This window comes from Sebastes umbrosus, chromosome 13 (genome assembly GCF_015220745.1).
Source record: "Sebastes umbrosus isolate fSebUmb1 chromosome 13, fSebUmb1.pri, whole genome shotgun sequence".
NCBI classification, from domain to species: domain Eukaryota; kingdom Metazoa; phylum Chordata; class Actinopteri; order Perciformes; family Sebastidae; genus Sebastes; species Sebastes umbrosus.
The window spans coordinates 9,204,020-9,215,916 of record NC_051281.1 but is presented as its reverse complement, the minus strand read 5'-3'; the positions used below and the strand labels follow the sequence as shown (position 1 = coordinate 9,215,916).

The 11,897-nt window shown below is 38.9% G+C and overlaps 2 protein-coding genes across 2 annotated transcripts; both read right to left on the bottom strand.

Moving 5' to 3' along the window:
* Positions 1-410: 410 nt before the first annotated feature.
* On the bottom strand, positions 411-6,271 carry LOC119499755 (UDP-glucuronosyltransferase-like). Its single transcript, XM_037788909.1, has 5 exons — positions 5,332-6,271; positions 3,486-3,617; positions 2,589-2,676; positions 2,266-2,485; positions 411-1,449 (listed from the first exon to the last, which is right to left on the bottom strand). Exons 1-5 carry the CDS (start codon positions 6,190-6,192, stop codon positions 1,167-1,169), a joined length of 1,584 nt encoding a protein of 527 aa, XP_037644837.1. The 5' UTR covers positions 6,193-6,271; the 3' UTR covers positions 411-1,166.
* Positions 6,272-7,255: 984 nt separating this feature from the next.
* Positions 7,256-11,632, bottom strand: LOC119500412. The gene is made up of 6 exons (XM_037790118.1): positions 11,609-11,632; positions 11,131-11,309; positions 10,284-10,315; positions 9,518-9,658; positions 9,148-9,371; positions 7,256-9,002 (listed from the first exon to the last, which is right to left on the bottom strand). Exons 1-6 carry the CDS (start codon positions 11,630-11,632, stop codon positions 8,862-8,864), a joined length of 741 nt encoding a protein of 246 aa, XP_037646046.1. The 3' UTR covers positions 7,256-8,861.
* Positions 11,633-11,897: the final 265 nt, after the last annotated feature.

Sequence of the window (11,897 nt, the reverse complement as noted above, 5' to 3'; positions counted from 1 at the left end):
AATTAGTATAATTTCACCGGGACTAATAAAGGATTATCTCATTTTATCGTATCTTAACATGATTCAAATTGAAATGTGTTTCTGTTTATCACTATGAAACAGGTCTGATTTATTTAGACTGAAAAGTTTTAGAATACAAATAGTTCCAATGACATCTAAGATTACAAATGGCATAACAAAGCATAGCATAGCAAAGCATAGGCTTAATCAGTGTTATAATTATGAGAGGGTCCCTGAAAAATGTTCTCCCCTCTAAGGGGTCCCTGGCTAAGTTAACTCCTGCAGCCAATAAAACCATTTCCCCCCCAACCACAGTGCTGGAGAAACCTCAAAGTGAGGAAGTGTTTAAAGTGTATTCAATATTTTTTTTGTAGCCTGTTATAAAAACATTACAAATAAATCCATGACAAAGTTTATTATTACGTTTGTTTTCCAAAGGATGGCTTCACTCAATCATTGCTGGTAGTGTGTTCCACATGGGTTAAAGACAGTATAGTACACACACAAACACACACATACATATTGTACGTACAAATCATAGACTGTATATATAGATAAACAACATGTCTTCACTTCCTCCCACTATACAGATTTGAAGCCAAACTATCCGGATACGGGAGCTGCCATCTTGAGATGTTGAGGTCATTTGGAGCCAGAGTCTACGCAGTAGTGAGAATAGTGCGAAACCGATCACGAGCCGAGCACGGCCGCAGCTTGTCAGACTCACAGCTGCCAATCATGATGTCTCACCCCCTTTTTATAGCATCAAATAACTAATTAAAACCAAACATATCAGAAAAAGAAACACTTGAACATACATCCGCATGATAAGAACTACCTAAAACAACAGAAACCATCTTTAGGTAAAATTGATTTGACTGTTTAGTTTGGCCCATGTCCCATCCACTAACATGGAGGAGGCGGGAGTTATGATCTATACTGCAACCAGCCACCAGGGGGCGATCGAGATGTTTTGGCTTCACTTTTGGGGAGTTGTCATGTCCATCTTTATATACAGTCTGTGGTACAGACACATCACACACACAAACCCACACACACACATACAGCGCACTAGTCTGAAATCTCATTGCAGTGTTTCAACCTCCATTATTCACCTCATTACAGAACGTACAGTATAGAACCTAACGACTGCTGCATTAGAGACACTACTCTTTCTTTCTCTTTGGAGTCCCCTTCCTGCAACACTTGCGGGTGCAGAACAAGCAGCATTTGAGTGTCACCCACAGGACAGTGAGGACAATGATGAGAAGAAAGCCGATGACATCCAGGCTATGGTACTGAATCCAGTTTAAGTCGTGTGCAGCTACTCTTAAGTGATCGGCTCCTTTGTGTCTCATGACGAACTCAGTCCAGAAAACAGCCAGATCCAAAGGCTCAACAGGACGGTCCAGGTGTATCTGAGACAGCGTCACTATATTCTCTTTGTAACTGGGGAGAAAAATACACAGTTAATAGGATAATCTCCAGTTTTGATAATCTCAAGGCCTACAGTATATCCTCACAAATTAACACAACTATGTTCTATGACACTGTTCACACTATAAATGTATAAAATATGAACATTTACGTCAGTCTAAAGAACTGCAAATGAACGGGGTAGCTTGCCTTCTAACAACAGCAGCAATATCAAATTGATAACCATTTAGGATACATATAAAAAAACACTTTTACGAGTAATTATTTTAGGGAAGTATTTATGAAACTGTCTGCATTATGAAATGTGTTTAAGTATAAACTAGTATAAAAGAAGAAAGCCTCTGCACACTATATCTCCGTGGATTTATCATCTACAGAGTGGAGGGACATTGACCACAGAATGTGACTGAAATTGTGCAACAATAGTCATTCATTTCCAAACATTTTCAAATTTTCCTTGTAGCGTTTACACAATAATATAATCCAGTACAGTAGGGAAAAAAAAAATATTATTAATGGAAAAAGTTCTTTAAAAAAATTGTTCATGCTGCTAAGACATTTGCTCGGGTTGACGTTGGGTGCATATGTGAAACTTTGGCGGGTCTATGGGAAACATGGGCTACAACACACCAGCACACAGTCTTATCTACATACACATTGGCCACAAGTTACACTATGTTGCCCACGTGTATAATAGCAGCCTTATTTGTTTCCAATAAAGCTCCACAGGGCACCTTTAATTTGTACCTTTTTCTTTAATAGTAAGTTTCATGATTTCCAAATACAACTGAGGGACTATTCTCTTTAATTAACATCCGCTTGTCTTACCTTTTGTCATGGATGACTTTATTAAGTGCAGCCAAAAGGGTTTCACTCGTCATATCATAAATTCTGAATGACTCTGCGACGCCGCGGATCACCATGCGTTGCACGTTGTCCTCCTGGTCCCCAAACAGTGGAAACATCAACATGGGTACAGCGTTACAGACGCCCTCGTAGATACTGTGGGTTCCTCCGTGAGTGATGAAGGCTTTAGCTTTGGGATGGGCTGAGGAGAAAACAGACACAGTTACAGGTCCAGTCCACCACACACCAAATGCAGGTAAAACATAATTATGATAGGAACACTGTCTGGAGAAAGCTAAACACACCTAGGAGATCATTCTGAGGTAACCACTTCATAAGTCTCACGTTCTTGGGTACATCTTCAGGTATGACTCCAGCGTATCCCCACACAACCTGAAACAGAAATAACACCTCTTCATTTTTAACACAATGACGTGCAAACTGTTCATGTAATGCAGTGGTTCCCAACCAGGAAGTTTGTGTAAAACGAACAATTTGGATGAAGTTTGAGCAGATAATTTCCTGTGATTATTGCATCAGAGATGAGTTTCCTGTTATTTTTAGGAACTTTAATAAAATTCTCTGTATTCTGTATTTTCTTTTTTAATTTTTAACAATCATTCATACTTAATAAGCTTCTTTTTTTGACAAATGCAGTGTTTTCTTTTCCCTGACACTTGGCCATTGTTCTAGCTCTATGGTTGTTTTAACTGCGTACTTTACGGCTTAGCAGAGAGTGATTAAGGCTCTATGAATATAACTTGTGTTCAGGTCTCCACTGTGCCCTTATCCTGTTTATATTTCAAATAATAATCCAAACTTCAGAAATAACAATTTCATTTATTTTTCTTCATAGAAATGAATGAAATGCTGAGATATCGGCCAACCCCTTAAAATCAAGAAGGCCTCGCGACCCCCCCATGAACCTTTGGCGACCCCCAGGTTGGGAACCAGTGATGTAACAAGGCAAGGGACAATGTCCAATGGTTCAAACTGCTCGGGGCTTTAGCATTATATGCTGAGTGTGAAAATCACTGCCTAATGTGTCAATGTTTGCTTAGTTAGAAACTTGTGTGTTTTATTTGAAGAGAATAAATAGCAGTCTAATAAAAGTAATCAGTAGAGTTTTTTTTGTATAAACTGGTGTAAGTTATTGGATTGAATCTAACTAAAGTGATTGAATCTGTTAAGGTTATTATTACCCTTTGAGGAATTTGCCGAAAGGCATCAAAGAACTGTTTAGCCTTCTCCTCAGGCATTCTGAACACAAAAGAGCCCAGCGTAAAGACGATAAAGCCGTCGTCTCCCGAGCCGTTCACAAACTCCTCCAAGTCCTGCAGGGAGGGTGGGAAAGACACACAAATTAGTTGTTTTAAACGGATCAAAAGTGAAGCCGAATTAACTAAATAATGATGCTGATTAGTAAAAAGTCTGAATTCATGCTATGTCAGGTCTGTCCGCAACACAACAAGCAAACAACTTTTGAAATGCTTCTTTTCTGAATAGAGTATAGTATGTATATATTGTTAAACACCATTTATATGATGAATGCTTTTGATACACATGCTTTAATAAAAAACTGAAATACTTTTAACCTTGCATATGTCATGCTAATACCTTTTCACCTTGTATAAAATGTATGACTAGTAAATGTTACCATTTACTATTACTGAATGTAATTTGCTTCATTATAAGTTGTCTTTCAATCAAATATTAAGATATAAGTGGAAAAAAACTTTTCACAAAACACAATAGACATGACCACTGACTATTTGTGTAACAATTTAGCCACAAATTCACATACTGACCATATAGCCTACGGTCCAGCCATACACTCGGTTTTGACCGAGTCTTGTTTGAAACCTCATTGTATAAAATGCTCTGTGGTGACCTCTAGGATAATCACAGCCTCATGAAACTGTACACCTACAAACTAGAGACCCAGGGCATTCAGAGGATGGATGGCTTTCTTATCTAGATTGACAATAAGGGGGTTTCTTAGCAGTTTCCAGAACAGAAGTGCTCACCATCCAATTGCCGAAAAATGCAATTCTTGCAGAAATCCCCAAATGTCAAAAGTTTTTGATCCCAAATCACAGCACGGCTTTTTCTATAGTGTTCCTCAAGGTCTTGGTGTCTTAATGTGGTATTTTGGACGGATTATTGATCGTTTTTATCAATTCTCCAGTGGTAAAAAAAATGGTTAAATTTAGCTTCAAATCTGTGTAACAAATGGTATCAACCCAAAAAGACATAAGTGAGAATGGGGATGGTGATCATTTATGTCATATCATAATATCATAATGTTCTAAGCGCTTATGCACTTTTACAATTTATTTTAATTATTTTAATGAATGAATGAATGAATGATTATTTCTGGTTTATGACTAGAACAAGTTGACACACACTGCTGAGTTGCATCTCAAATTAATCTTCAGGTTCCCAACTTTCAGATGATGTACACCACTTCTATGTGACATCTACTGTTGACCTGCTATCTCACTCTAAAGACCCCCTGTATCCCCCTAAAGACACTGTCTATAACGACAGGCTTTCCACCCTGCCTTCAAGTGTGGCTGTTCAAAAAAAGTATATCACTACAACACTATTGCCTACAGGTGTGGTCGGACAGTACAATGTACAAACTGGTTTGTTGTGAGCATAATGGTACCTTAAGTGTCATGCTTGAACTTCCAAAGGACGTCAGGGGCTTGTGAGACTTGCATGAACTTGCATGGCCATTAATCATAGGTCTGAAACTGGCTGTTGTACCTGGACTAAGCGGCAACCTCCAGTGCTGAGAAATGAAGCCAACGCGGAAGTGCCAAAAACGTCAATTCTTCGAATGGCCACTTGAGACTGGCTCTGAAAGTCAGTCAGTCCCCATAGACCACCATGGTTTAAAATGCCCAACTTCACAGCAGAAATAAACATGTTTACAGCCTGATACACAAAACGGTTTTGGTCTCTATAGTCTCTAAGATAATATCCCCGTTCATGACAACTGTAAGAAGTGTTTAGTCTGGCATACATTCATTGAATACTCACCGCTGGAAGAGGCGCTTTCTTTGCACAATTGATACCTCCAATAAAAAATATGTTTGGCAAGAGAGGTTTGGGCCATTCCATAACAAAGTCGTATCTGAAAAGCCAGATAGTGCCGTGACTAAGAAGGTCCTTGTAGGTCATGTCGTCTCCTACATACTTCCTGACCACATCGTCATAGCGGACATACATTATTCCGCACAAGTAGGACTGCAATATAGACATGGCCATGTTTTTGACTCTCTGTGGGAAGGTCATGATGTCTGTATTGCCAGAGAAGGACACAGGAACGTAGGAGGGAGGAGAGGGGCACTGGTTTGCCTTTGCAGCCAGCCCACATGGCATCCCACGCAGGTAATAAACAGCTGGAATGGAAAAGACATGCGAAAGAATGGAGCCGCAGGGGAGGAAGGGGTCTGTGAGCACAAGATCGAAGCCCACTCCCTTCAGTCGACTCATTAGAGGCTGGTTGTTCAGCAAATTCTCGCAGGCTTTCACCTCCATTGAAGTAAAGTTAACCAAACGCTGCATATTGACAAAGAAATCTGTGATTTCTGGTGGCTTGAGGAACACTCCATTCTTCAGCTGCTTGTATCTATCGTCCAGTTCGGCTTTGGTGTGGGGCACTTGGTAGATCTCAGTCTTGTAGCTCTCCGAGCTGTGGATCAACAGGCTGCTTTCAGGCACCAGCACCGTCACCTCGTGACCCCTGCGGCTGAGCTCCTTCACCACTATCTTCATGCTGAGCCAGGGGCTCCCATCCACAGGCATAACCAGCACCTTCCCCCCGTCAACGGGCCTCAGACTGAGGCAGCACAGCCAGGCTGCCAGCCCCAGAGCAGGATACCACACCCCGCTGCTCATTGCCTCTTCTCTGTAGTGCAAGCTGCCTCGTTGTAAGAGCTAGTAGTAGCTGTTGTTGGGAGATAGCTTTTTGTGTGTATGTGGGAGTGATTGAGTGTGTGTTTAAACTCTGCAGTAAGTTGGCACTGCGTTTGTAGGCAGGCTATTAAATAACCACGGGAAGACAGAGTGAGTGGAGATCCTCAGTCCCAGCTTCCAGATAATCACTCACTTATGGACTTTGTTCATTTTCTTCTCAAAACATGCCTTTCCTCTCACGTCTTGTTGTATTTATTCAACATATATACAAGTGACATAATGCAACTTTTACCAACTTTTGCATGTGAGGTGGAGCCATCTAAACATTATAAAAACAGTATGTTTATCCGAGGAAATATGTTTACAGAAATGAGTTGAGCGTCTTTTGGGATACCACACAGCAAAATCGACAGTGTTAATCCAACACTTAAAGAGTCAATTTTAACACTAAGTCAGTGAACATATGGTCCCTATCTACAGAGTGTTAAAATAACACTGGACATAGTGTTGAATTTTCAGAGTCAATTCAACTCTAGAAAGAGTTAATATTTTACACTACACTACACTGAGAAGTGTTACTCAAGTTTTACACTATGACGAAAATAACACTCATAGTGTTATTTATAGTTGACACTGAATTTTTAAGTGTTAATCAGAATTAACTCTTATTAATTTACTCTTCATGAGTGTTAAACCAACTTAACACTAAGTGTTGATTAAGAAATTACTCCAAACAGTGTTGATTTTTGAATGACTCCTGCCAGTGTTAAAACATATTTACTCGTGTACTTACTCCCTTTAAGTGTTATTCTTACCCAACACCAAGTATTACTTGTTCTTTCACAATAAGAGTCCTGATTTTACAAAATACTGGCATCTCATCAGCTACCTCAACACATACAATAAGCTCTTTTCTAATAAAATGCATTCTTCAACAGAATTAGTTTTGAGTGTTTTGCATTTTCTACTTTACCATGTCCACCTGATACTTAAAAGAGGTAAAACTAAAAATGTTTGCAGGGGAGAAACAACAAACACCATTATATCCATGTCTTAACACAAATTTATTAAAAATAAAGACATTAATCCTCAGGTCAAATGTAGTTTGAGACGTGCTCACACCAACACGAGCTACATAACAATAAAACTTCACTTTCAGTTTAAGAGATGAAAAGAAAAACAGGGTTCTTAGAAGACATGGTATATTTCAAATTGTAAAATCTTAACTATTTTCTCTTAACAATGAAAAATATTGTTTAAAGTGCATTTCAGAGGATACACATAGAGGATAATTCCAGCTATTTTCAACCCAGAACAAACTTCACTATCATCTGGAATCTACCAACCGATTCATACCAAAATATTATCGAATTGGCCACTGAATGAGTTGTGATGTGAGAGTGCACCTGCCTTCATGTGTGTTTGTGTTGATTTTAGTAATTGGCCAAATTCAGAATTTTTTTTTCCAGTGGTGAGACATATTTGGCTTTAGAAGATTTGACTATATGTTCATACATTATACTGCTGCTGCCAACTCAAGTGCCAAAAAATAAATACATTTTTCATTTGAAACACTGTTCAAACATGCTAAAATGGCTTTAAAATATTCCATCTATAACACTATGTGGAGTGCAGTTAGATTTACTATTGGACTTTCAACTTCCCAGAGATTAGTGGGTTTTCTATTCCAGCAGGTGTTCAAATTAAAATTTTAAAAGGAGAGATTTGCCGATTTACAACCTTAACTCAATCTATCCGCATATAGTGTGAAAAACGCCAAACGATGTCGCTGTGCCCCAGAGAATGTCTACAACAAATGCGGGCATTTTTCATACTATATGCAGATAGACTGAGATAAGTTAAAAATTAGCAAATCTCTCCTTTAAGAAAAGTGACAGCTCTAATAGCTGAATTGTAAAGATCTTGGTTGGAATCTATCAGTATGGTGGCAGTTGTCTGTAGGTTGAATAACAATAACTCCTTTTCAACCATCACTAAAATACAACAAACCACCCTTAGGGAAATACAAATGACGACAGAAAATTCCATTAGGAGATATATATGGAAGCAGGATTACCTCAGCCAGACAACCAACAACTTTTGATCTTGCTAAATGGTAATGATCAATAAATTACTTTACTCTGTTATCAAATATTCAAGTTGGGTTTCATAAATTAAATTTCATACAAACAGCCAAATTCCTTAAGGCCATCGCATCCTGCTACCTAGATTACCCCCTAGAGGATACATTGCAAACATCAACATCTTAAATTTTGCCTAAAACGCCACTTAAATGATCCATAAAGGTCCATATGAAAAATCGTCAACTTTGAATTAACACTAAAAACACTGGTCAAGGCAGCATTAGATGGCAATATGGAACTATGAAAAGGGAGGAATCTGTTGTTCCATATGCCATTTGAACATCCACTGGTCTGAAGTAGAGCAACTCTTGAACATCAAACACCTTAAGTGCCTGTAATGGCTTAAACACAATTTTAAATGCATGGTAATGTTCATCAAAACAAATGGTTTCTACACCAGAGCCAGTAAGTATTACTTGTTCATCTTTCACAATAAGAGTCCTGATTTTACAAAATACTGGCATCTCATCAGCTACCTCAACACATACCAGGCTGAAGACATCTGAATTACCCATGAGTTTCAGTCATTTCTGCTGCAAGGATGTTAATCATCTGTCGCCGTGAGGAGTCAGTCAGACCTTTCGTCCAGTTATATTCCTTGACAATAGAGTCTCCATCAGGTTTCTTGGCCAGCGCAGATTCAACCAACTGTGAAACGACAGAAGACAAGACAATATTCACTAAAAATTAAATAATCTTGGAGAGCTGACAGTAAATACACAGGAAAATAATATCAAAAGTGTGCAATCCTCAAAGGAAGCTATCACAACATACATTTTACACATCAACTTACACGTTTGGCATCTTGATCTTCCTTCTGCCGTTTTCTGGAAGGGCTGTAATCATCATCTAGAATGACTGTATCATCAGAGTCGCAGGATACAAATTTCAGGATGACCGTATCATCAGGGCGGCAGCCTGAAAGATCCAGCACTGAATTGGTTACGACATCAAGCAGTGGACTGGCGGACGAAGTTGTCCCCTCGGAAGAGCCGGACGAACTTGTTCCCTGGGAATCTACGTGTAGTTCAGGAAAGAGAGGGAAGAGAGAAAAATAAACACCTACCATTTGTCAGTTTATCACAACCTTAACGTGTAACTGAGTCTTATTCAATATTCATTGGACTATGCTGAAAGAAATGGGAATTAAGATAGAAGTTTACCATTGTCAAATGTGATAGTAAATACACCAGCGTTGGGCTGCTGTGCTACTTCTTCAAAGACGTCTGTATCCACCTCAGTTCCCGTCTCATCATATACTCTGATGCCTTTGGTGACGGGTGGGATGGAGAACTTCAGGAAAGCTTAGGGAAAAAACACAAACAGGGAGTCATACCATATGATACCATACCACCAATCTGATCATGCTGTCTGGCAACTTTCATTAATCATCTTAAAAAAAAGTTGTCCCTAGATACCAGTTAGGTTAGAAACAAACTCAACTAAGCCGACCAATACAAGTCAGCCCTTGATTGCTGTGACCTCTGGAAATGCCCAAAAGGTAGCTTGCCAGAAAGTGAGATATGGAAATTATTTTCAACCAACAGAACAATGACGTGCATCCTCAAGGGTGTGACTGATGGCTTACCAGCATTCAAGAATTCCTCCAAGCTCGGTTCACTGATCCTGACATATTTCTGTTCGTTATTGATTTTGTTTTTAATCAACATGATGGTATCTGTAAAAGCAAAACTGAATTTATGTTATGATCTACAACACAAAGTTACTGTGACAGTAGCATCAGCTCCTGTTAGCATAATCGTATTGTTCGATTTGGGCTTTAAAAATCACAATCAGAATTTGTCTAATTTCAAATTCAAAGTAACTGTCTGGACTGTGTGGAGTCTCTGAGACGTGCAAGCAGAAACCATTTTGACGTGTGTAAACATAGACTAATGTTAATATTAACTTATCTAAAATGATACTTACCATCACTGGACCACAGCACATAACGGGGATATCTGAAAAAACAAGTAGAACAATTTCATGTAACATTAAAAGGAATACAGGGGAAATAAAGTCAGTTAGCTTACATCAGGGAATTACAGAAGACTTATTGACAATTAGGAACTACCACAATGCGTTGCCATCAGCCTCACAGCAATCTGCCATTCTACCTCTTCTACAGTTCTGCTGTGCAAGACATGATGATATAGCAGGGTTTTTCCAGCATGGAAGATGTTTTAGTGGTGATCAAAGACAAACCAGGAACACCAAAATGTGTAAAAACAGCCATTTCAATTCTTGATAAACAGTCTCTCAATTCTGATCACAAAATATTGCGTTAATATTAATATCATGCTCCTAAGTAGCAATAAGTAAAGTTATTTTTAAATGACATTCTTTGCTTGTGTTCTCTTATATTATGATGAAATCAATCAGCAATCACAACTTTGTGTTTACCCGCGCACGTATTAGCTGTTAGCCCCGGATAGCTTGTTAGCTAGTTAGCTAGTTCAGCCAACTCCCTACACATGCAGTCTTTGTGTTTTACTGTAATCTATGGACATTAATAAGAACACAACTGTCACTGCTCCACATTGCGACTTGCCGACATTACAAGTATAGTTTGACATTAGCTGGTCAGCGTTAATTGGCTTAATGTTGCTGACACATTTTAGCTAGCCTTCCACATGGTCACGTTAGCTCGGTGTAATTCAGTATTTTAAGACACAAAACCAGCTGGAGTGTTGAACATCAATATAAAGTTATCCTTAAATGCTGCTTCTGCTGAAATGCTCAAATTTGGTTTAATAAGTGATTAAGAGAAACTTACCTCAGTCTTTCAAGGAGTGCAAAATGGCGCTGAGAACATCTTGGTCCGTTTTGAAATGAGGAGGAGGAGGAGAGGAGCTCTCCAGAGTACAGAGCACTCTGTACTCTGGAGAGTACTCTCCAGAATACACCAGTCTTGTAACTCTGAACACTTTCACCAACACTGGGGTGTATCTTACTCTAGCTGTTGTTGTAATAACTCTGAAAGAGTCCATGGACTTTGACAATGTATATTTTACACCGAACATTTTTAACTCTGAATATTTTCACCTACACTGGAGGGTATGTTACTTCGGCTGTTGTTGTAATGACTCTTGCTGTTGTTGTAATAACTCTGAAGGAGTTAATATACTTTGACAAGGCATATTTAACTCTGGAGAATTTGCAGTGCAGTAGTAAAACAGATTTTCCTCATTCTATTATTCATCGTGCTGATTGCAATTTCTGTTTTTATTTATTTTCTTAACGGTGTTTAAGACTTGCAAGTCATAGTGGATATGCATGTTTGCAGCTTGTACTGGCTACTGATAGGAGCAAAGTCCTCTGTTTACTTAGGCTGCTCCATCCCTCCTCCCCCTGGAAAGCGTACACATGCGTGATTGCAAACCAGCACCCTCCTCTTCAGAGGGGGGTGATAACATCAAATCAACAATGTAATTCCTGACATTTAAACCTTATTTACAACTTGCTTTGTCTCAGGAAACCTTTTATGAGTGTAGCTGTTACACCGCATGTGAAATTGAATAAATTATTAGCTCATTCAAATTA